General features: G+C 38.8%; 1 protein-coding gene across 1 annotated transcript in view; it reads left to right on the plus strand.

Annotated features, from left to right (window-relative positions):
• The window catches only part of HOOK3 (hook microtubule tethering protein 3), a 91,428-nt gene that overhangs the window by 8,583 nt on the left and 55,922 nt on the right, over nucleotides 1–26,923 (plus strand). The window contains exons 3-8 of the mRNA XM_081085023.1: nucleotides 1,837–1,909; nucleotides 4,774–4,824; nucleotides 6,370–6,502; nucleotides 12,645–12,712; nucleotides 15,968–16,030; nucleotides 17,663–17,746. Coding sequence (XP_080941149.1) covers nucleotides 1,837–1,909; nucleotides 4,774–4,824; nucleotides 6,370–6,502; nucleotides 12,645–12,712; nucleotides 15,968–16,030; nucleotides 17,663–17,746 — 472 coding nt within the window. The remainder of the gene's footprint in view (nucleotides 1–1,836; nucleotides 1,910–4,773; nucleotides 4,825–6,369; nucleotides 6,503–12,644; nucleotides 12,713–15,967; nucleotides 16,031–17,662; nucleotides 17,747–26,923) is intronic.

Raw genomic sequence — 26,923 nt, forward strand, 5'->3', positions numbered from 1 at the left:
GTATATTTTCTTTTTTGAGGAAAGGGGTGTGGCTTTTTTCGTGCAGCACAATTATTTAGGGATATATATGTGTTTTTGCCTGTACTTATAGTTTGCACATATTCCATTGTATGGCTGTTGAATGATCTATTCATCTGCTGATAAACATCTGAGTTATTTTAGTTTTGACCTACTACAGATAAAGCTGCTGTGAACATCAGTGTGCAAATCTTTGTGCAGACATATGCTTCCATTACCCTTGGGTATAGCTAACTTTCCAATAAACATTTAATGGCAAGGAACCAAAATATTTTTTATGTAATTAAAAGAAAATAGACTTAAGAAACAAAATATCTATAAAAATACTAAGGTTTGCTAATAAAAATGCCATACTAAGGAATGGAATAAAAATACAGTGTTTGTTTTAGACCCCACCTTAATTTGGGTAAGTTCAATAAGAACATTGAAGTGTTTAAATAATTTTAGCAATAGAAATAAAATTTAATTTTTTTGTTTTCTCTGAAGGCATTTGACTGGTACATAAGCTACAGCTAAATATGCTGGTATTGGCAAAATCTAAGGAAATGGTTTTGTAAGTTTTGTTTTTCATTTTTTCTTTTTTAGCAGCAGTCAGGACATATCTATCTTTAGCTCCTTACTCATGAAGAACACTCCCAGTAAGATTATCAGTTGTAATGTCCATATCTGTGCAGAACCACAATCTTTTGAGATTTTGGAGAAAATTACTTTTATGTTGTTGTATCCTAGCCTGAGAGCATCAATTAAAAGCTACTTAGAAAACATTGCTGAAATTGTAACTACTTATCAAAACAGAGTTATGGCTAGATTCTTGCATAGTGAGTCAAAGTTTATTACTAAGAAAAGTCATACTGAATATAAGAAAGCTGTAAACTACTATTCTTGCTATATTCTGTCCAAGTAGTAGATTGGAAGCTTATTAAATGAATGTGCTATCACTTTCCAATTGCATTTCAGTCCACAAATATAGAGAACCAGCTATATGTCGGACAAGAGGTATTGGGCAGTACTGCAGTGAACAAGAACACAGACAAACATTCTGTGTTCTTGAACAAATAATTTCTTAGAGCATCAGTTTCAGAACCTTTGAAATGAGGATCATGCTGGGTTAAAAAGTTTTGTTCTGTTTTTCTTTCTTTCTAGTGTTGGGAGATTTTCCTAAGAAAAATAGCCATAAGTATATTCAGGTTCTGTCCTTGTTTCAGTTTGTCCACACCAATGTTATCTTAGATGTTAAGCCTTTTGTAAATAAGAATGGTGTCCAACTTTGTCTAACACCTAGTATTATATCTGAGAAAATAGTTTCTCAGTTTACATTATTTTTAAAAATTGACATTTTAGAGACGGTATTGGTGGCATTTGAAGTATTAAATGATGGAGGTCATTGAAATATTAGTTGAAAATTTTATTTTAACCTTAATAGTATATTTCTTTTGTCTATTTAAAATTACATCTATTTTAAATTTTTAGATATTAGTGTGGTGTCTACAAGTTATGTTAATTCCAAGTTAGTGTATTTAGCTGTAATTTGTTTTTAAACTATGATAACTATGTTATTATTTTTTTATCTTTTAGTTTTTATAAAATATGTATTTTTTTAATGAGCTGAAAACAGTCAAATTGATTTTAGAGAAATCTATAATTGTATCTGGTCTCATGTACTGAGCTATTCAATGACTGATATGTGGCAAATACATTTTTATGTTGAAATTAAGTGGTGGTATGGCATGGGTTTCAATTTTCTTTGTTTTTCTTTTTTGTTTGTTTTTAGCTTGATAGCTACATGATCTTAATGTGCTAGCTTTTTCTTATTTTTAGAGATCCTGTATATTTTGATGAAAATTGGCTAAACAGAATCAAATCCGAAGTGGGAGATAATTGGAGGCTAAAGGTATTTTCTTTTTTTCTATCTGTAAATTAATCTTTTACTTGGTGTATATAGAATTTGTTGATTTTTGATCAGATGTGTTCAGTGAGCTTTAGACACTTAGGTAGTCTTTAGTGAAATAATCTAGATTTGAAGATTGGAGGTAACCTGAAATTGCTCACTAAAATGTAATGGAAAGTAGTAAAGTGAGCCAGAGTGCCTATGTCCATCTCACAGCTCTACCATTTACTATCTGTGGGAAAGTCTTTTAACTTTTCTATGCCTCAGTTTCCCCATTTGTAAAATGAGTATTGTGATAGAATCCACTTCATAGAAATAAATGAGTTAATAATGTATGTAATGTACTTAGGATAGTGCATGGAATATGTAATGGTAATTGCTAGTGTTAATAATGAGAAAATATTAGGAAATATAATTGAAATCAACACATTGATTTTAAAATTTTTATTGACTGATTTTGAGAGAGAGAGAGAGAAGGAAATATTGATTTCTTGTTCCACTTATTTATGTATCATTGGTTGATTCTTGTATGTGCTCTCACTGGAGATCAAACCTGCAACCTTGGCATTTTGGGGCGATGCTCTAACGCAGTGGTTGCCAACCGTTGCTCTGCGGACCACTGGTGGTCTCTGAGGTCCAAAAGATTGGCGACCGCTGCTCTAACCTACCCAGCCAGGGCCAGTAAACACATTGCTTTTTTAAGGCATTCTAATTTAAAATGTTCAAATATGAAAAAAATGAACCTACTAAAATAAAGGAAATAAAGTATCCTATATAATAAAACCCTAATATGCAAATTGACCAAACGGCAGACCGACCGGTTGCTATAACTGCACTGACCACCAGGGGCAGACGCTTAACACAGGAGCTGCCCCCTGGTGGTCAGTGCGCTCCCATAAGGGGCGCGCTGCTCAGCCAGAAGCTGGGCTCATGGTTGGCAAACGCACAGCGGCCGTGGTGAGAGCTTCTCCCGCCTCTTTGGCAGAGCTAGGGATCCCTCAGCGGACATCCCTGAGGGGTCCCGGATGGCGAGAGGGCACAGGCCAGGCTTAGGGACTCCTACCCCCCACCCCCACCCCCTTCCAGTGCACAAATGTCATGCACCGGGCCTCTAGTATTATATATTTTTCATGTCTCCAGGTTTTTCTAGAAGTATAAACATGAGTTTTATATGTGAAAAAATTTTTAAATAAAGTTTTCAGGGTTTTTTTGCTTTGTTTTTAATTGAAAGTGTCTGTGGTTAACCATTGGATCACATTGCCGTGATTCAGCCTCTTATTTTATGGTCACAGGTTCTGCTGCCTCCTAGGACATCCTCAACTACTAATATTGGCTAGGAACAGCTAAGTAGATGATCGACAGAATCATATTACATGCACATTTAACTTAACACAAATGCCAACCATATGACTTGGATAAAAAAAAAAAATAGAGGAAAAAGTAATGGCTTACAATAAATAGTGCAGGTGATTCTGTCTGTCATTTCACCCAGAAAACATGGCCATTGGATCTGTTTTCTGGAGTGAGTGAGTGTTGGGAGACATCTGTATGTTGGTCTCTCATCCTTTCTGTTTCTAGGTTGCTTCTCATAGCACAAGTATCTTGCAATGCAGAGTATTATCCTAGCATTTCAAGATATAACCATATTACTTTTTAACCTTATGGCTCTTAAATATGGCTCTTAAAAAATAGGTTACTTTAAGAGATTTCCAAGGTAGCCCAGCTGGCATGGCTCAGTGGTTGAGCATGAGCCTGTGAACCAGGAGGTCATGGTTGGATTCCCAGTCAGGGCACATGCCTGGGTTGTGGGCTGTATCCCCAGGAGGGGGCATGCAGGAGGCAGCGATCAATGATTCTCTCTATTCATTGATGTTTATCTCTCTCTCTCCCTCTCCCTCTCAGAAATCAATAAAAATATATTTTTAAAAAGAAAAGATTTCCAAGGGTAATTTTTACCTAATGCTTTTTTAAAAAACTATATATATATATATATTTTATTGCCGAAACCGGTTTGGCTCAGTGGATAGAGCTTTGCCCTGCGGACTGAAAGGTCCCGGGTTCGATTTCGGTCAAGGGCATGTACCTGGGTTGTGGGCACTTCCCCAGTGGGGGATGTGCAGGAGGCGGCTGATCGATGTTTCTCTCTCATCGATGTTTCTAACTCTCTCTCTCTCTCTCTCTTCCTCTCTGTAAAAAAATCAATAAAATATATTAAAAAAAATATATATATATATTTTATTGATTTTTTTTTTTACAGAGAGGAAGGGAGAGGGAGGAAGGAAGAGGACTAGAGAGTTAGAAACATTGATGAGAGAGAAACGTCGATCAGCCGCCTCTTGCACACCCCCTACTGGGGATGTTCCCGCAACCAAGGTACATGCCCTTGACTGGAATAGAAACTGGGACCCTTCAGTCCGCAGGTCAATGCTCTATCCACTGAGCCAAACCGCTTAAGGCAACCTAATGCTTTTACTGGTAGAACTTAACCTCCATGTAAGATGCAACTCCATTTTTCTATGGAAAACAGCACTGAACTTAAGTCTTCATTAAGGATGGTACATTTTTTCTTTAGCTGCAGAAAATCTGAATAATTTAATCTTACTGTTAAATCTCACTCACTATCCAATTTTGGTCATAATATTGAAATTCCAATATTATTGGAAGCTTTAATTTGTTACATAAATATCTTAGGTTAAATAAATTAGACCAGCAAGAGTCCTTTTTTGATGATGATGGTAGTTCAAATATGCTATTAAATTTTCTTTTTTATATTTACTTTATGATTAACTTGTTTGATTAGCTGATTTAGAAATTTTTTGTTAAACTGTTTTTTGATTTATCCAGTTGTTTTCTCTCTTTTTAAACAGATCAGCAATCTAAAGAAAATTTTAAAAGGAATCCTGGATTATAATCATGAGGTAAAGACTTTTCTCATTCTGCTTGGAAATATTACTATAGGATAATTTAATTTTGTAATTGTTTTAAGTAAAGGAAAAATTATCTCAGAATTAATAATCAGTTTATCTTCCATAGTTTCTAGGATGTGGTTTAAACAACCATATTGTATGGTTTCTGGATAGTTTTCACTATAATATGAATAATTTGTAGGTAAATACTAATTTATGTTAAACCTTGCTTTCTGCATCTATTTTTATTCTCTCCTTTCTTCCCTTACTTGTGAATGTGGTTGAGTCCATGCATTATTATAATCAACTCCCTTATGTACTTCCTCTGTATTCCTTAGTGAAGCCCCCTCCCTTGATTAACTCAGTTTATCTTCTCAGTCTGCATCAGAATAGTCAAGACATCGCTGGGGGTGGGGGTGAAATCAGGCTGTGGAACTAGTTTTACCTTAAATTTGTAGTGGACATAACACAGCTTAAAAACCAATGTGATTTCCTTACTGTTTTCCCCCCCACAAGCTTACTTGCATTTATATCTGCGTTTGTACTTACATCATCTACTTTCATCATCTCAGTATGTGACTCTACCATCCATCCTACTGCTTGAACCCAAAACTTATAAATCACCCTATAGTCCTTTCCTTCTTTTGAGATCATCAGAAAAACCTATTAGTTAAGCCTCCAAATTACAGCTTTTTCTATCTCTACTGCTACCACCCTATACCAAGCTATCATTATTAGCGCTTGCTTAGATTATTAGAGTGGTCAACTGGTGACCCTGGCTTCACTCTTGCCCCATACAGTCTGTTCTCCACTCTAAAGCCAGGATGCTTTTTTAAAATATAAATTTGATTATGTCATTCTCCCCTCAAAGTCTTCCATGGTTTCCTATTGCATTGAGAATCAAATCCTTACTTCTTACTGTGAGCCGCCAGGTACTGCATGACCCGTCTAACTTCCTTTACACTGTTCTCCCCTAACCCATAACACTGCAGCTGCATTCATCCTGCTTCTGTGCTTTTAGGACCTTCATTTTTCACTGTAGGGTTATCAGAGACCGACCCACTTGTCTGCATATAAGTCATTTCCTTTGGGATCATCTTATTTCCCTGGAAAGGAATCTTCTGTTCTCCTTCCTGGTACAGGTGTCATGCTATCAGCATTTTGGAGTCAAATAGGTGAAGGTGACTAGGAGGAATCTTACCACTGGGGACAGAACCTGTATTTAATCTCCACTCTTACTGGTGCCCCCTGGGTCAGAACCTCCTGGCTCTACTTCAGAGTGCACACATCCAGGTTTTCTGGGGATGGTAGTGGGGTCAGTAGTACTCAGTTTCTTTGCTAAGTGTACATACCATATACCAGATTGGGGCCTAACTTGCTGAGACTCAGGATAGTTATAACTTAGGTGTATGGGCAAAAATGGGACTCGGGAGTGAGGTTGACATGACAGCTCTGTCCTTAGCATGAGAGTCTACTGCCGACAATCTGGTCTTTATCAGACACTTTATTTGGTCCTATAGATGTAAATGCCAATCTGATCCTTTTATCTCCATTTAGATTTTAGGGCAGCAAATTAATGACTTCACCCTTCCTGATGTGAACCTTATCGGGGAGCATTCTGATGCTGCCGAGCTCGGAAGGATGCTTCAGCTCATTTTGGGCTGTGCTGTGAATTGTGAACAGAAGCAAGGTAATTTATTTGAAGTATTTGCATTTAAAATAATATGATAACATGTAAAATATATATAAGTATATATATTATATAAATATATATAAACATATTTAATAGTATATTTTAAAGTGATACATATTGTATATTTTATTTATAAATCACTAGTACAAACTAACATCTTTTAAAGGCTACCCTCAAATAATGCCATTTTCTCTAATTTTGCTGTTAGAATACATTTGATTGTGATGATATTCTTTTCCTTCTTACAAGACTTTGAGTAGATTATTTTTAACTATACCAAATGTGATGAAATTTACTCTTAATTGGATAAGGTCCAGCTAAATCATTTAATGAACTAATCTTCTTATATATATAAAAGGCCAGTGACCTTAACTTCATCACGACCAGAAAGCCAGAGACCAGAGCACTGAGGCCCCTCACCCAGGCCGGCCTTGCCCCCAGTGAAGACCCCCACCCTGATGGGGGTGTGGCTGGCCTGCACCCTGCCGGCAACCCTCACCCAGGCCCAGGCTGGCTTTGCCCCCCAGCAGGAATCCCCATCCCGATGGGGGCGTGGCCGGCTTGCAAACCACCCACCGCCCCTTGCCAAGGCCAGCCCTGCCCCCATCGGGGACCCTCACCCCATGGGGGCGAGGCCGGGCTGGCCTGCAAACCGCCAGCCTCGCCCCGCGCCCCCCCACCCCAGCGGGGACCTCCCACCTGGATCCGGGGCCCAAATCAGGGCAGGCCAGCCGGTCCCCACCCATGCACCAGACCTCTATTCTTATATAATAAAAGGGTAATGTGCAAATTGACCCTAAAGGCAGAACAACCAGAACGACCACTGGACCAGTCACTATTGAGGTGCATTGACCACCTCTTGGTTCTTTTGTTGGCCAGCAGGCTCTGATCGCCTGATGTTGAACGGGGAACAGGGGTGGGTGGCGGGGGATGCGGCGGTACCAGGCCAAGGCCGCCGCCCAGCCAGTTGCCCCACACACACAGGGCGACCCATGGCGGGGGCGGGGCCTGCGAGCAGGTGGGAACAGCCGACCTCTCAGTCCCTTCCCTTGGCTGTCAGGCACCAATCACCCGATGGCGAAAGGGGAGCTGGGGGTGAGTGGCATTGGGGGGTGGGGCCAGCTGTGGGCAGCCGGGGAAGATGGCCCTGATCGCAGGTCAGGCCTAAGGACCGTACCTGCACACACATTTTGTGCACTGAGCCTCTAAATGATGACAGTATTTTACTGCTATTTATATGACCCTTGAAGAAGATGGATTTTTTTTTAAGCCCAAGGTATTTCTTCTTTGTCATACCCACCTCTGGTGATACAAACAAATTTTAACTTGCTGCCTGTACTAATTTTTGGTGTTCTAGTTCTAAGTTTAATAACTGTCAACATTGTTTTATTGGTTTCTGATTCAGGAATTTTTTCTAATAATGTATTTATTTCGCTCTAGCCCCATTCTTTTTAGACTTTAGCAGCCATGCTCTTACAGGAAATTTTAGTTGTTTATTTAGTTTAACTCAAGAATTAAAATAGAGAATTTTCTACATTTTGTGTTTTTTTGTTTTTTAATATATTTTATTGATTTTTACAGAGAGGACGGGAGAGGGATAGACAGTTAGAAACATCGATGAGAGAGAAACATCGATCAGCTGCCTCCTGCACATTCCCCACTGAGGATGTGCCCGTAACCAAGGTACCTGCCCTTGACCGGAATCAAACCTGGGACCCTTGAGTCCGCAGACCAACGCTCTATCCACTGAGCCAAACCAGTTAGGGCTACATTTTGTTTTTTGTATATTACTGAAATATCTAACAAATTTTTGTCAAAGATTAGAAGATTAGTATAAATAATAAGATTAAAGACATACTAAATAAGCAGATGCTTTGATTTTAAAAGGTGGATGAAAAGTTATTTAATGTAGTTGATTAAATTCAGATAATAGCTTATATATTTACTAGAGGCTCTGTGCATGAATTCATGCATGGGTGGGGTCCGGCTGGCCCGCCCTGATTGGGCTGATCGTGCCCAGCTGGCAGGGGGGGTGGGGACATGGGAGGGTGGCCGGCTGGCCCCGTCCCCAATCGGTGTGTGGGGGTGATTGGGGGCTGGGCCGGCCGGGAGGTTGGGGCCACAGGCGGTTGACTGGCCGGCTCCTGGTCGAACTCCCGGTCGAGGGGACAATTTGCATATTAGTCTTTTATTATATAGATTCTATAAGGAGATTAATCAACTCTTGGGATTATCTTTAATACATAAGTAAGGGTCCTTTGAAGTGTGTAGCTATTAACGACTTGGCTAATTGTATTTATTAGAGGGAAAGATTAGGAAAAGGCAAGGATGTTACTATATGCATAGTCCTGTGGAAAAGAAGACAATTATATTTATTGAGCTTCTCACACAGATCAAGTGTTCTGTTTAAAACCTAGTTTCAGTTTTCCCCTGAAATTATATATAAATGATGAAAACTTTGAAGAGGATTTTAACATCTCACTTATCCAGAGGTCATTCTCTGCTCTCTGGAACACAGTTGAGAGCTAAGAATTGAATTAAATGGAGTTTTGAATTATTACATATTACTTGGTAATATGTAACTGCACATTTATGACATTAACATAAGGCTTCCTAAAGTGACTCTGCCATTTACCACATGATCAACATCAGATAGGACATTCACCCAAATGTTCCATCTACAGAGTGAGCATACAAAACCTGATGGTCATGAGAAGTATGGGATGTTGTATATGTGTATTTGCTCTATAATCCATAAAGCATTATACAAAAAATCAGGGCTTTGACCCAACCGGTGTGGCTCAATGGTTGAGCATCGACCTATGATCCTGGAGGTCATAGTTCGATTCCCGGTCAGGGCACATGCCCAGGTTGTGGACTCGATCCCCAGTGTGGGGTGTGTAGGAGGCAGCCAATCAGTAATTCTCTGTCATCATTGATGTTTCTATGTTGCTCTCCCTCTCCCTTCCTCTCTGAAATAAATAAAAATATTTTTTAAAAAAACAAAATTAAATATCAGGGCTTTAAGATGATTTCTTAAGTTAGAAGTAAGGAACAATTGGTCAGAACATTGAAATAACTATCTGACTTCTCAAATTGGAACAAATAAGTGGTGGTAAATTTGAAGAAGCAAAGATTAGTAGTAGAAAAAACACTAATAATAATATTTACTAAGCGTCTCCTTTCTGCTTGGTACTCTACTAGACACTAACAGAACAAAAAATTACTTTTTACAGATTAGGAAACTCAGACTCATAAGTGTTACATGACTTACCCAAGATTTTGGGCTTGTGAGAGGCTAGGCAAGGACAAAAAACCCTATCTCTTCCACATTCAAACTTAGTACTCTTCTCTTAAACTGTACTGTAAATTTTGGACCAAAAAGATAAGTTTTCAGGATCAACTCCTCATATAGCACACCTCATTCCTCAGCATAGTCTCATAGCTCTGCACCCAGTAATCATACATACTTGTATTTGGACTTCTAAGACTTCTACATTATATTTTTACGTTTCAAAAATTGTACATTAATGTAGTTCTCATCATCATTTTATCATTTAGCATTTTACGGTGTTCGCGGGGAAGGGCCTTGACGTGGCAACACCGCTTCTTAACTAACGCTTCCCCTCTCACACCTTACTAATAACTTCCTAACCTCCCTATTCTGTCATTGTCTTCACTCCCAGTAGGCTGTCATTAAGTTTTCCTTCCCCATTATCAGTGCCACTGCTTCTTCTCTTCCATGTTCACAGTCTTTTATTTTGAAGGTTGTTTTAGTCATTCTAGTTATGCCGTTTTCTGCAGTAGGCTTGGAATTCTGTGTTTGGTACGTTGGAACAGAATATCTAAAACACTCCCTTGCATTTCAACACTCGGGGTGCTCCTCATTAACAAAACAAAAAATTAAACTTGGACGAAAGGCTTGGTTTGGTTTGTTTTTTACTGAGTAGTACTTTAAGTTACGATATAGTCCTGTTGTTGGCCTAAGAACAATGCCTGTGATTTAAGTGTGTTGTGTATATTTGTGTTTAACCACACATTGCTTGGATATACAGTGTACTTAGGACAGTACTTCCTTAAAAACATGTTTTTGATTAAAATCTTTGGCATTCAGAAACAATGTCAGAATGTCATACTTTAATAGTACAGTAGTACTATCAAAATACTTTTTTCTTTTTAACAAGTTACCTGTCAAGCAAAGGATTACAGTCTAGTATTCCAAAGACATATGTCTCTTGGCAAAAGAGACAGAACAATTTAACAATTTCACAGTAAGATTCCTTCAGATAACACTTGGAGTGCTGAGACAAGTTTTTGTGTTTGTTTTTATATGTGTGGCAGGATGATGCTAAAATTTCCTAATTCTTTTGCCCTTCTAAATGTTTCTTATCCTATACTAGAGGCCTGGTGCATGGGTGGGGTCCCTTGGGGTAGCCTGCGGGGATCGGGCGAAACCCACAGTCCAATGCCGCCTGCAGCTCCTACCTGCAGCTCCTACCTGCCGCTCCCGCTCATCCCAGCCCCACTACGCCTGCTGTGGGCTCACGCCCAATCAGTCCTGATTGGAAGAGGCTTGTGTGCCACCACCGCAACAGCAGCACTCGCCAGTCATGAGCCCTGTATCTGGCGCCCTCCTGAGGGGAGTGGCCTGCGGAATTGGGCCAAAACCGGCTCTCCGACATCCTTCAAAGGGTCCTGGATTGCAAGAGGGTGCAGGCCAGGCTGAGGGACCCCACCAATGCACAATCAGGCCAGGGAGGGACTGTGGGAGGGCTCCAGGGCGTGTCCGGCCCCATCTCGGCCAGACCTCAGCAGCAAGCTAACCTACTGGTCCGAGCATCTTCCCCCTGGTGGTCAGTGCATGTCATAGTAAGAGGTTGAGCAACCTTAGCATATCATTAGCATATTACTCTTTGGTTGGTTGAATAGTCGACTGGTCACCGGATGACTGGACACTTAGCATATTAGGCTTTTATTATATAGGATAATACAAGGCTAATATGCAACTCGACCAAACAGCTGGTCGCTATGATGCACACTGACCACCAGGGGCAGACGCTCAACACAGGAGCTGCCCCCTGGTGGACAGTACATTCCCACAGGAAGAGCACCACTCAGCCAGGAGCCCTGAGCTGGGCTCACAGCTGGCGAGCGCAGTGGTGGTGGCGGAAGCCTCTCCTGCCTCCGCGGTTAAGGATGTCCAACTGCTGGCTTAGGCCTGCTCCCTGTGGGGAACGGGCCTAAGCCGTCAGTCGGACATCCCCTAAGGGCTCCCAGACTGTGAGAGGGCATGAATTTTGTGCCTCTAGTTAAAACATATTTACCATTTTTATTGGAATCTAGCTGGCCTATTAATTTTTTTTATATTTAATGTCACTTTTGTCATCCATTGTTGGGTTTGAAAATAATAAAAACTACTTCCAGGGCTTTTTAAGAAGGCAAGCCATTGTTTTCCCCCAATTTTGTCACTACTGAGCTAAGAGATCCTTCTCTTTTTCAGCAATGTTAAGGGGAAGATTGATGAAGTTGGTGCTTGAGCTTGTTAAAGATGTGAATCATTATTTTTTAAAGCTCAGGGTTATTCAATATTTGTTTACCTGTAGTATCAGTTTCTATGTTAAATTCATCTTAATTCTTTCTCCTAAGCAGCTTTCAGGTCCATTAAGATTTTTCTTTCCTATAGTAGAAAATATTGTTGGAATTACACACAGTTCAGTGCTTTTATGTCACATAAGAATAAAGCACAGACTTCAAAGGTTTTTTTTTAACATGTAGCAAAGAATAATGTGAAAGTAAGATAATTTTTAGATTTTTAAGAACAGTAATATGTAGTTTTTCCACCCCAGCTTTAGGGTTTACCATTTCATTGCTTTACATTCCTAGCATCCTGCATTCCTGTGACCATTAGCTGTAGCCTGAACTTTATAAGGAATGGTTGGGGATGGATTTGGGTGACATTAAGGAAAGATAAATACTGTGATTTGCAGCCTTTACATATGGCACATATGTGCAGTCATATGAGGAATGCCTAGGAAGAATCGAAACACTGGCAACTCCTTATAAGAATTCGTGGTTAGTCTTTGCTCCCTTGACTCTCTTTAACTTGAACAGTGACATTCCAGATTGTTCTTGTTTTCAGAGTACATCCAGGCCATTATGATGATGGAAGAATCTGTTCAACATGTTGTCATGACAGCCATTCAAGAGGTACGTTGGAGCTTTGTGCTTACAGCTTGTGAGAGAATAAAGGAGTAAACATGACTTTAAGTAATACAAGTAGAAATTTAAGAAGAGAGATTCTTCTCATTTAAAAAAATTTTTTCTTTACACTTAAATTAGAACTTATCTCATTTTTATTAAAGGAAATCATATTCGTTTAAATTTCTCATTTTTATTTAAATCTCACAATGTAACTTGATCAAATTCACACAGGAAGTAGAAGCATAGTTAGAACTTAGATCTAAGCAGTTTGAATCCAGAGCTCATACACGTGACCACTCTGCTGTAATGCCTCAAGATTGTTTATTTCAGCATTGTTTCTTAGTACTAAAAATTAGAAGCAGAAAAAACTAACTCCCAGCATTAGGGGAATGGATAAATAAATTATGGTACATTTATTGTAGACATTAAAGCATATTTTTGAAAAATACATAGTGACATAGGGGAAGGCTTATAATATGTAGGGAAACAGAGCCCAGTGAACAGCATAATGCCATTTCTGTTAAACATTAAAATTAAGATGAATGAAAACAAATTTGCAAAAATGTTAATCATTGCCAAGTGGTGGAATGCTCTATAATCTTTCTTACATTTTCCAATTTTTCTATAATAACAGGCATTATGTCTATAATCGGTAATATTTTAAAAATTAAAATCTGTGACCAACTTTTTTTAAGTTTTATGACTCTATCCCAAGGAATTATTTAGAAATTCAGACCAAGATTGGGTACAACAGTCACTGAATTTCCCCCATGTTTCCGTTATTTCATATTAACGGAAATGTAGGGGGGAAAAGGTCTATCCATTGGTGAGCAAGTGATTAAAATATAATAGTTCCAGTTCATGGAATATTATGTAGATGATAAAAACTTGTAAAAAAACACACACACACACAAAACAGGGTATCTTTTTTTTTTTTAATATATTTTATTGATTTCTTACAGAGAGGAAGGGAGAGGGATAGAGAGCCAGAAACATCCATGAGAGAGAAACATGGATCAGCTGCCTCCTGCACGCCCCCCACTGGGGATGTGCCCGCAACCAAGGTACATGCCCTTGACCGGAATCGAACCGGGGACCCTTGAGTCCACAGGCCGAAGCTTTATCCACTGAGCTAAACCGGTACTGGCCAAAACAGGGTATCTTATGACAAAGGGAAAACATTTAAACTGTCAGGTGAACAAAGCAACATATAAAATTTGTATGTATAATTAGATTTTAAGAATAGATTATATGTTTACTATGTGCATATTCCTTTTATTCATTTAGCACATACTTGTTGAGTACCTAATATGTACTACGAGGTGTGGTAGGCAGTATGGATACAACTATGAAAAAGATGGACATGGTCTCTTGACTCACAAAGTGTAAGCCTCATGGGAGAAATGGCTAAACAAGCAATTCAGATGCATTTAAGGCATTCAAAATGAAAAGTGCCCATTATGGGGAAAAATATAGGAGTACCTCAAGGGAGTATCTAACTCTGGTTGGGGACATCAGGGAAGGCTTTTCCAAGAAAGTGGCATCTAGACCAAGTACAGAAGGATGAAATAAGGGAAGGAAAGGGCAAAAATTGTACTTAAGTCCATGAGACAAGAGAAAGCAAGCCCCGTGTAGCATGCTGGAGGTATTAAAAGAATGCCTGTAGCAAACATTGTAAGGTACAAATAAGAGGTGAAACAAGAGACAAGATCATTAGGATATTCAGCAATTTTGTTAAAAGAGTCGGAATTTTGGGAAACAATGAATAGATTTTAAGGAGAAAATACATTGAAGTCTGTATCTGAGAAAATCCGTGCAATGAGAAGAATGGATTGTAGAAAAACAAGTTAGAAAAAGGTAGAGCAGTAAGAGACTTTAGCTAAATAATTATACAGTGAAGAATGATGGGAGGTGAACTAGGTTATAGCAGTTAGGGTGGACAGAGTTGAAAATTATCAGAGCTTGCATCAATCTGCTTGGTGACGGATGGATTTAGGAGGAGGACAGTAGGGACCTGGATAAAATTACAGGGTTGAAGAAAAGCTTTTGTAAGATGGTAGACTTTTTATTTAAGGCACATTTTCCTTGTGGTAAAATGTATGTAACATAAAATTTGCCATTATTGACATTTAGTACATTTCATAATGTTATGGAAACATTACCACTATTTAGTTCAAGAACTTTTTCATCACCACAGAAGGAAGCCCTGTAAATATTAAATAGGCAGTCCTCATTTCCTCTTTTCTGCAGCCCCTGCAACCAGTAATCTGCTTTCTGTCACTGAATTTCCCTATTTTGGATATTTCATTTAAATGGAGTCATTGGATGTGTGCCCTTTTGTGCCCAGCTTTGTTTCATTTAACATATTTTTAAGGTTGTGTGGTAGCATGTATCAATATTTTTATGGCTGAATAATATTCCATTGTCTGGATAATACCACATTTGTTTATCCATTCATTCATTTGATGGACATTTGGGTTTTTCCCACATTTTGGATATTGTGATATTGTCCACATTTACTCGTGTGTTTTTTAAAATACGTTTTTATTGCTTTTAGAGAGAGAAAGACAGAGGGAGAGAGAAACATCAATTACACCAGTTAGGCTGCCCACATTTATTCTTTAAAAATATTCAGTGTTGCCTTTTTTTTTTTTTTTAATACTATGTCACTTTCCTGTATTTCTTCACATTTATTATATGCCTTCTTTTATTATTGATTTCGGGGAGGAAGGGAAAGAGAGAGAGAAAGAGCGAGAGAGAGAGAAACATCAATGATGAGAGAGACTCATTGATCGGCTGCCTCCTGTATGCCCCCGACTGGGGATCGAGGCCACAACCCAGGCCCTTGACCAGAATCGAACCCGGCACCTATCAGTCCACAGGCCAACACTATCCACTGAGCCAAATCAGCCAGGGCTAGTATTGCCATTTTTTACTGAAAAATTCATGTTTTTAAATATTTGGCCACATTTTTAACTTCAAAACTTATCTTTTTAGTTATAAGAATAAAACTGGGCCTACAGAGAAAATGAGTATCAGAATTTAGACCTATAATTTTAAGTGAAGGCATTATCTTGGAATGAAAACAAACTTCCAGACTGAAAAGTTTTAATGTATAAGAAAATACTCCTTTTACATTTGCATTTGCATTTTAATTTTTATAATTCTATAGTGGCTGCATGTTCATGTTTGTTGTGTAAGTATATTATATAGGATGTCTTTTTTGCCTCATAGTTAAAATCATTTAAATCCTAATTTCAGCTGATGAGTAAAGAATCTCCTGTCTCTGCTGGAAATGATGCCTATGTTGACCTTGATCGCCAGGTACCTAATTTTGCATTGTTTTTATCCATGCAAAGATTGAAAAGGATAAAGTTTAAATATTAATGAAAAGGATGATTCCGTTGAAATTGCTTTTGTAATATATCGGTATAATTCTTTGCGTTTTACCAAAAATTTAAGAATTTAAGCCACTTATGGATACTACACATTTTATTATTGCATAACTCACTTTAAAGTAAATTAACTTCTTTAATTTCTTGTAATTTGTGTTTTCTAGTCCTGATTTTTCTTTTTCTATTAGTGATATGTTTCTGTATACTAAATTTAACACATTAGATGCTTTTCTGGAAAATTGTATGCATTTTCTGTTGGTATAAATAATCTTATGGTTTATTTTATATAATAAAAGCGTAATATGCTAAGTGTCCAACCAATCAGTCAACTGTTCTGTCAGCCACTCGACCAGTCGCTATGACATGCACTGACCACCAGGAGGCAGATGCTCCAACTAGTAGGTTAGCTTGCTGCTGGGGTCCAGTTGATCTGGACTGGGCGAGATGGCCCCGATTGCCGGCCAGGCCAAGGGACCCCACCCATGCACAAATTTGTGCACCGGGCCTCTAGTTTATGATAAGAAGATAGTTTACATTTTATTTCACATTATTCTTCAATTGAAGATGTCTCCTCTAACCTTCATACTTAAATGCACTGAGAAACTTAGTCCTTCATTTTTAAATGAAGGGTGTTTTTATGGTTTTAATGGAAGAGTTAATTTGTAATTTTAATTATTGCATTTTAATAAAATGCAATTAGTTACATTGCCACTTTCTGTGTTCCAGCTATTCTGGGACATCTGTCCCAAAGCTTGAAGAGAAGCTTTTGTGGTCTTTTTCTTCTTTCATTTCTTCTCCATAGTTTCTAAATGTTTGGCAGGAAAATCCTAGGGCATTCTATAATTTTAACCCAAGTTGTAATTTGTCCTTCCCTTACTTTGTAGTGTATTTGGTTTTAAAGTTGTTACTCTGAATGAATTTTTTTGTATTTATATTACACAGAGGTTTGGTCACATGAAACGAGAAGCTAATATAATTTTATTTTAATCCATTTTTTTCTTTTTAAAAATTAAGTGATTAATTAATTAGTTATAATTGATTAATTGTTCATACTTTGCTAACTTAAAGTTTATATAATGGGCACACTCAGGAATGTTTGGTTTATGTTGAGGATCAGAATAATAAAAGTCTTTTAAAACTGATACACAAATTAACATAAAGTTTTAATATGACTAAAAAACTTGTATTGAAATACACTAGTCCTATATAGTTTAACAATTGAAACCCTTGACCTCTAGCACATACATGTTTTACTAAGGTAAAATTTCTGTTATTTGAGTCAACATTACTAAGAACCAAGTAGGCCAGGAAGAAGATGTGTAGGAAAACTTGATATGCAGAAAGAACCAAATTCAAAGTACAGAAAAGACAGATTTAGGACTAAAAGATATTCAGAGTTAGAAGTGCTTTCTTTTGATTCTTGCACAGAGGGTTCTTGATTTCTCCCTGTCCCTCATAAAGAGAAGGGGGATAATGTTTAATTCCTTATTATACAAATGTAATTATTAATTGTTGCCACTTCATATTGAAATGCTTATTGTATCTCTTTGTTTCCAATCAGTTGAAGAAAACTACAGAGGAACTAAATGAAGCTTTGTCAGCCAAGGAAGAAATTGCTCAAAGATGCCATGAGTTAGATATGCAGGTAAGAGTTCTGGTCTGTGTACCACCTGTTTGAAATGTACCACTGTAAATACCACAAAATGTACTGTGTCCTGCCATAAGTACAGTTTGTCCACAATGCAACCCTAATTAAAGAAAAATAAAGGAAAACACATTTCTGGTTAAAGATAGACTGAGCAAATACATTATTAATTTCCTTTCCTGAATATTTAACCCTCGGCTTGGTTATAGTAGCACAACACACTACCAGTTTTCACCAAACTCTGAAAACCAGAAGGCAGTTGGAAAAGTCCTGAATGGCTGAAAGGAGTAAAGAATGTAGTGGCCAACAAGAGAAGGGCAGTCTACTGAAGCAGAACCCCAGGGAGAGCACAGATACAAGGGAAGGCTGAGTGAGGCTGCAACTTGAGCTTTTATGTAGAAGAGTTAAGTCCCATCAACCCTGTCACCCATTGCATGTAGAATGACCTATACTATAGCCAGCTTCCCAGTCAGAGCCATCTTTTCCACAGAATTTAAACAGAAGCATAGGGAGGTTAGATTGAGTATTAGTATTGCAGAGTGAGGTCCTTTTCATTTTGTTTTGTTTTTTCTGGGTCCTTTAATTTACATAAAGGTCATTTTCTTGTAGATAAAGCCCTAAAGTGAAGCCCTAAAGTGATCCCATATAGCTACCAGTAACCCATGCTGTTGACTAATTCTAAATGTGAGGGATATTTGCATAACAAAAGATAAAAGGATCAAGATAAACCAGAAACTGGCCATAGAGGAAGTGGTGACAATTGCAGAGATTTTTCTCTTTTAATCTAATACTGCCAGTAAAATTAGTGATACTTCCTCAGTAAAATAAGGACAAGATGCTGTTTTAAAAAAGAAAAACTTAGAGATCAAGAAACACTTTAGTAAATTTAAAATAGAATTGTCAAAATAAAAATTCAGTAGACTAGTTAAAAGATAAAGTTGAAGAAATCTCTCACAATTAAAGAAAATAAGAAATAAAATTATTTTTCTGGGATTACCTCAAAATGAGAGAGGTGCGGAGAGTTGTGTCAAGGTATAGGTTAAACCAGTGGTTTTCAACCTGTGGGTCGAGACCCCTTTGGGGTTCGAACGACCCTTTCACAGGGGTTGCCTAAGACCATTGGAAAACACATATATAATTACATATTGTTTTTGTAATTAATCATTATGCTTTAATTATGTTCAATCTGTAACAATGAAATTGGGGGTCACCACAACATGAGGAACTGTATTAAAGGGTGGCGGCATTAGGAAGGTTGAGAACCACTGGATTAAACATAATTGACCATGTTTTGATATTTGTTAAACCTGGATAATGGGTACACAGGGATGATAACATTTACACTAGCAGCATTTTACTTTGAAAAGCATAAGAGTTGGAATTGCTTTGATGCATATAGGAAGTTGTGTAATCAAAGCACACAGGTTATAGAGTGAATAATATTTAGTCATAATGTAAATGTTATTTTTTTAAATCTTTATTGTTCAGATTATTACAGTTCCTCTTTTTTTCCCCCATAGCTACCTTCCACCTGGTTCCCACCACACCCCATGCCGTTACCCCCACACTGTCCTCGAGTACGATTTTTGTCCAGTCTCTTCCCTCACTCCCTACACCCCCTTTCTCCCGAGAATTGTCAGTCCACTCCATTTCTATGCCCATGATTCTATTATATTCAGCAGTTTATTCTGTTCATCAGATTTTTTATTCACTTGATTTTTAGATTCACTTGTTCATAGATATGTATTTGTTGTCACTTTGTTCATAATTTTTATCTTTACCTTTTTCTTCTTCTTTCCCTTCTTAAAGAATACCCTCAGCATTTCATATAATACTGGTTTGGTGGTGATGAACTCTTTTAGCTTTTTCTTATCTGTGAAGCTCTTTATCTGACCTTCAATTCTAAATGATAGCTTTGCTGGGTAAAGTAATCTTGGTTGTAGGTTCTTGCTATTCATCACCTTGAATATTTCTTGCCACTCCCTTCTGGCCTGCATAGTTTCTGTTGAGAAATCAGCCAACAGTCGTATGGGTTCCTTGTAGGAACCTAACTGTTTTTCTCTTGCTGCTTTTAAGATTCTCTGTCTTTTGCCTTTGGCATTTTAATTATGTGTCTTGGTGTGGTCCTCTTTGGATTCCTCTTGTTTGGGGTTCTTTGTGCTTCCTGGACTTGTAAGTCTATTTCTTTCACCAGGTAGGAGAAGTTTTCTGTCATTATTTCTTCAAATAGGTTTTCAATATCTTGCTCTCTCTCTTCTTCTGGCACCCCTATAATTTGGATGTTGGTACGCTTGAAGTTGTCCCAGAGGCTCCTTTCACTATCTTCATATTTGTGGATTCTTTTTGCTTTTTGCTTTTCCGGTTGGGTGTTTTTTGCTTCTTCATATTTCAAATCTTTGACTTGATTCTTGCGATCCTCTAGTCTGCTGTTGGAGCTCTATATATTATTCTTTATTTGGTCCTTTTTCATATCCTTGAAGTTCTCACTAAATTTCTTGGAGGTTTCTAGAAAATTCTTGAAAAACCTTATAACCGTGGTTTTGAACTCTATATCCAGTAGTTTGCTTTCCTCCATTTCTTTTGTGTGTGACATGTTTCTTTGTCTTCGCATTTTGGCTGCTTCCCTGTGTTGATAGAGTGGCTTTGTGTGCTAGGTGTCCTATAGGGCCCAGTGGCTCAGCCTCCCTAATTACCTGAGGTTGACACTCTTGGTGCACCCCTTTATGGGCTCTGTGCAGTCTTGTTGTAGTTAAGTCTTGATTGCTGTTGGTATCACAGGCCAGTTGGCTGTGAGGACCAGCTGTGTCTACAGTGAGAGAACTGCTGTGCCGGAGACACCCTTATGGAACAGGACTTGCTTCAGTGGGGCTTTGGTGCTCCCTGCGTCTGCCTCTTGAGTGTGTCGCTTATGGATGTGAAGAGTTGTACTCTGGTATGATCTCACTCTGGCCACTGGGTACACTGGCTCTTGGATCTCCAAGGAGGTGCAAAGTCAACCATTGCCTGAGCCATCCTGAGGAGCTACAGAGAGATCTGCAGATTTCTCCTTTGTTTGGGGTTTGGAGATGCCCAGATGAGGCGCAGCTGTGAAGTAATGCAGGCTGTTGTCTAGGCCTTCCTTTGGAAGCTTTTGTGCTCTTTGACCCAGTGGCAGTTTGTTAGGCTTTAAATTGAAAAAGAACAGGCCATTCATATGCAAAAGCCTCTGCTCACAGCTTGGGTGGGGTTATAAATTGGGTGGGGCGGGGTCTCAGGGAATCATCAGCGTGGAGCCATGGCTGCCAGTCTGCTCTGCCTCTGAGATGTCCGGGGTCTGTGTCCCGGGACCCTGTGCAGGAACAATGCTCGCTGCAAGCACCTCTGCAAGAAAGCCACCCTCATGTTCCGGCCGGATGCCAAACAGTCCAGTTTTTTTTCCCCTATGAGTCTGGGTCTCCAGAGTCTCGCCCAGAACTGGAGTTCAGAACAATTGGAAGCTTGTATCTCCCTCCCAATTGAAAAAGACAACAGCATATCCAGTTGCCAGCTCGCGCACCTCCATACCTCCACACTTCTGCCCCTCTGTACCTCCTACGAGTTTCAGTGCGCTTTTCTCTTTCCTTCTAGTTGTAGAATTTCCACTCAGTCAGCCTTCCCATGGTTCTGGATGATACCAGTTTTGTCCTTTAGTTTTAGTTTTGATGTGGTTGTGCCAGGCAGTAAGTACAAGTGTGTACCTATGCTGCCATCTTGGTTCCTTTCCAATGTAAATGTTATTAATTGTTTTTCAGATTTTACAACTATACATAAATGCTAAGAGTTATAATAAAAGTAGACTTAATTAATTTTACAAGCAGAATATAAATATTATCTTTAAACAATAAAAAATTAAAGTTATACATTGGGATTAGCAAACTACAGCTTGCCATCTGTTTTTATAAAGTTTTATTGTAGCACAGCCACACACTCATTGATGTTATTGTCTGTGGCCGCTTTCATGCTACAATGACAGAGTTGAGTACTTGCCACAGAGACTTATGTCTCTCAAAGCCTAAAATAGGCACTGTTTCATTTTTCACAAAAATGTTTACCAATCCCTGGTGTTACTGTAACTCCAGTTTTTTTCCTTGACTCCACCTGCCTGCACTGGCCCAGAGAAATGCATGAGCAGGAGTTTGCAGTATAGAAAGCAAAATAACTTAATACTGAATTGAATATGGAGACTTATACTCTAAAAATTTGACGCCCTGATGGCATGTAGATTGCAGATTATACATATAGGACAAAATCACAAGACACCGTGATTTAGAGATTTCAGGGTCATGCTGGGAACTGACTGGTCAAATTTGAGGTAAAGGTAATAAATTATTTCTTCAGGTTTTGAGGACAATGCTGAAGTCTTTTCCAGATCCCTGTTTGGTCTCATGGGAAAGTGGCTAGGTGGTCATTCCACCTTAATGCTCAAGAGCTGAAACATAACTTAGGTCAAGATATTATCTTCATCCTGCCGGAAGTTCAGACTATGACCATTTGTCAGGTCCGGCTACTGTCTTCTGCTGCCTCAGGGTTTGCTGTTATTGGGGGAAAGGCTAGGTCTCTGAGGGGTATATATAGAAAGGGATATTATTTTGAGAGCTAGGATTTAAAACTAAATTTAATCAAAGTCATAGGGACCCTTGGTTTCACTGGTATAAACAGATTTCAAAGTGAATGGCAAGGTTTAGAGAGGTTATGAGAAAAAAAAAAAAGGATAGCCCTATAACACACTTAGCTCTGCAGAAAACAGTAGAACATAGTCATGGTATGACCTCTAATGTAAGCTTTCTGGCTTTTCAACATTTAGAATTGTTTTGTAGAGAAGTGTTATTATGAAAGTAAAGGTATAGAGATTGAGAATGAAAATAGTGCAAGAGTGATGAGGGAAGGGGAGGGCCACTAATGTTCTTGTCTTTCCAAGAAGGGAGTCAAGAACCACTTCTGTGGGGCAATAGTCATTCCATGGCTGGCTCCTTCTTGTCATTCAATCTCAGCTCAGACCACCTGATTTATTTGTCATAAAATATTTATTGGGCACTTAGATGTGCCAAGTGCTAAATTAGGCCTCCTTGAGAAGTCCTTACGTGGCCAGCCAATCTAAAATAATCATCCAGACTCTCATATTATTCTTACTTTAACCCTCTGCATAGCACTTGTCACTCTCATTTTTGCATGTATTTATTGGTTTACTTAATATGTTTTTGTTTATAAATTTAATGTGATTTATTTTGAATATATAACTATTTGGTGGAATAAGAACTTTCTGTGCTTTAATTATCACAGTATGTCTTGCACCAATAAAATTGCAACAGTGTCTAGTATGTAGTAGGCACACAGTGAATACCTGAGTGAGTGAGTGAGTGAGTGAGTGGTGAATAATTGAGTGAAATGAGTCAGTGAGTCGTTGTTGAAAATTGCAGCAGTGACCAATGAAGGGAGTGAGTATAGTGATATAACTATCTTTGTGGAAAGGAGAGATGGCAGAAGTTGCTGTAATTTAACTTGTCAGAGGAAGAGTCACTAGATAATGTCTAAGGTTGATAAATCAAGAAATAGTGTTTTATAACATATTATTAAGAGATGTAAAGTAACTACTGGAAGCAATAGAAATTAAAACAGTTAAAACTAGTTGTCTCTTGCCCAGCTGACGTGGCTTGGTGGTTGAATGTTGACTCATGAACCAGGAGGTCATGGTTGGATTCCGGTCAAAGCACATGCCTGATTGCAGGCTTGATCTCCAGTGAGAGGCATGCCCATTGATGATTCTCTCTCATCATTGATGTTTTTGTCCCTCTCCCTCTCCCTTTCTCTCTCTGAAATCAATAAAAATTATTTTTAAAATTTCTTTAAAAACTAGTTGTCTCTTAGAAGTGGAAAATGTCAATAGGAAACTAGCTTTTCATTTTAAGCTCCTTTGCCTTGTTTGATATTTTGCTTAAATCATGTTTCTGTATTATTTTTAATTAGTCTCCTTTTTCTGTGTTTGTGAAAACGATTTCTGCCAAATATATTGAGTTAAAATATTTTAGCAATCTTTGCTAGTCTGATAAGTCTAGCATTAAAGTTTTAGCCTTTATAAACTGACCACATACCAGGTTATAAAGCAGTTCTTTTTAAAAATATATATATTTTTTTTATTGATTTCAGAGAGGAAGGGAGAGGGAGAGAGAGGTAGAAACATCAATGATGAGAGAGGATCATTGATTGGCTGCCTTCTACATGCTACCTACTGGGGATCGAGCCCACAACACAGGGATATGCCCTTTCTGGGAATTGAACTGTGACCTCTTGGTTCATAGGAGGTCAGTGCTCAACCACTGAGCCACACCAGCCAGGCTATAAAGCAGTTCTTAATAAAATTTCAAAAAAATCTGTGTCTTTAGATTATGCTCTGTGATAAAGATGCAATTAAAGTTAGAAATTAGTAGCAAAGAAATGAATTTTTAAAATTTAAGATTTTAAGCCATAAACATTTATTTAAGAAAGAAGAATGGCCGAAACCGGTTTGGCTCAGTGGATAGAGCGTCGGCCTGTGGACTGAAAGGTCCCGGGTTCGATTCCGGTCAAGGGCATGTACCTGGGTTGTGGGCACTTCCCCAGTGGGGGATGTGCAGGAGGCGACTGATCGATGTTTCTCTCTCATCGATGTTTCTAACTCTCTATCTCTCTCTCTTCCTCTCTGCAAAAAATCAATAAAATATATTTGAAAAAAAGAAAGAAGAATGAAAAAGCATTCAGAAATGAATGAAATAGACCAATGGCATAGAATAGAGCCATATTCTGTTCTGAGAAAAGACTTACGCAGCCCTGGCAGTGTGGCTTATTTGGTTGGAGCATCATCCCGAACACCAAAAGGTGGTGGTTAAATTCCTGGTCATTGTACAAATCCAGGTTGTGGTTTCAATCTCCAGTCAGGACACACGTGGGAGGCAACCAATCAATGTTTCTCTCTCTCTCTCTCTTTCTCTCTCTCTCGTTCTCTCTTGTTTCCTTTCCCTCTCCTTCTCTCCCTTCCTCTCTCTAAAATCAATAAAAAAATAAAATAATTTTTAAAAAGACTGATTTATGGAAAGCTGATAAATTATAGAGCTGGCATTTCAAATTCATTCATTTATTCAGTAGACTTTTACTGAGCACCTACTATGTACCATCCACTGCTCAAGTTACTGTAGATATAATGAAGGGGGGGGTGGGTATAAAAAAATAGATAAAATATTCCTGCCCCCAGGTGTTTACTTTCTAGTAAGGAAGACAGACAATAAATAGAGAATATAGTTTTAAGTGATGGTAAGTATTCTAGAGAAAAATAAAGCAGAGAAGGTAGAATAGGGAATCCAGGATAGGAAGAGTTAGTAGTTTTAAAATGAGTAGTCAATACAGGTGCACCAGAGAAGGTGACATGGTAGTAAAATCCTAAAGAGGTTATGAGAGCAAGCCTCTTAGATTTTCAGGAAAGAGCATTACAGGCTGAGCACAGGCCTGAGGTAGAAGCATGGTGGTACATTCAGGAACAGCAGGACAGTGAGGGTGGCAGGAGTGGAAGGGAGTGTGGAAATCAGTCTGGAGAGGCCTTATAAGCTTTTGGAAAGACTTTGACTTTGAGTAATGGGAAGTCATTGGAAGCTTTTGCACAAAGTAGCCCTGTGATCTGTTTGTTTTCATGGAGTGTGCTTGTTTTGCTGTGTGGAGAATAGAATATAGGGAAAATAGGGCCAAATCAAGGAGACTAATTGAGTGGTCATTGCAGTAATCCAGGCAAAAAATTATGTTGGCTTAGGTCATCAGAATTTAGGGCTAGTGGTCCAAATGTGTTTGACGGTAGAGCCAATGATATTTGCTGGCAGATTGGATGTGGTGGAAAGATGTTAAGGCTTATGACTAAGCAATTGGAAGGATAGAGTTACCGTTTACTGAGGTGGGAAAGGCTGTGGAAGGACTGGGCGGGGGGTAATTAAGAGTTCAGCTTGGATAGTTTAAATTAGAGATGCCTATTAGACATCCAAGTGGACATGATATCCAGGTCAGGGTTTTAGGCTAGAAATAGAAATGTGTGAGTTGTCAGTGAATAGATGGTGTTTACAGCCATGAAACTGGAAGCCATCACTGTGTTCAGAAAAGAAAAGCTGTAGGATACTCTAATGGCAGGGCAATACTCTAATGGCAGAAGAAAGAGAAGGTAGACCAGTGAGTTGGTACAGAAACCAGGAGTAAGGTGTCCTGGAAGCCAAGTAAAGAAAATACTTTAACGAGGAGGATGTGATCGGTTGTGTCAAGTGTTCTTGGTAGAGCACTGTGACCTGGAAGTCAGTGGGTGAGCAGATTGGGTGGAAAAGTAGGGGCAGTATCAACCAGAAAGAGTTCAGAAGGCAATGGGGGATGGAGAGGGAGAATTAGAAATGGCAGGCAACTTTTGTTTTTACAGCTTTATTGAGAGATAATCTATATATATAAAAGCCTAAGTGAACATTACAACCGAATGGCCAGTAACTATGATGTGCACTGACCACCATGGGGGCAGATGCTCAGCACAGGAGCTGCCCCCTGGTGGTCAGTGTACTCCCACAGCCAACCTCCCGCGGTCCCTCCCCGGTGACCTGCTGGCCAACCTCCCACGGTCCCTTCCCCCAGCCTGCCCGCCCCCATCGGCCCTGATCGGGACTGGGCCAGATGGCCCCGATAGCCAGCCAGGCTGAGGGACATCCCCCCCCACCTGTGCACCAATTCATGCACCGGGCCTCAACATATAACAAACTACTCACATTTAAAATGTACTAGTTTGATAGATGTTAACATATGTATGAACATGTGAAATCACCACAATCAATATAATGAATCCATCACCCTCCAAGTTTCTCATGACTCTTTGTAATCCCCCTCCAGTCCCAAACTGCTTTCTGTCCCTATAAATTAGCTTGCATCTTCTAGAATTATATATAAAAGAAATCATACAGTGCGTACTGTTGTGTGGTGTGGTTTTTTTTGGTCAGACTTCTTTCATTATTTTGAGATTTACTCATGTTGTCCGTATCAATAGTTAATTTTTTGTAATTAAGATAGTATTCAGTTGTATGGATATACCACAGTTTACTCATGCATTCACTTGCTGATGAATATTTGTGCTGTTTCCAGTTTTTCGTTATTACACATGAAGATGCTATAAAC

Source organism: Myotis nattereri (genome assembly GCF_964212035.1).
Source record: "Myotis nattereri genome assembly, chromosome: 2".
NCBI classification, from domain to species: Eukaryota; Metazoa; Chordata; class Mammalia; order Chiroptera; family Vespertilionidae; genus Myotis; species Myotis nattereri.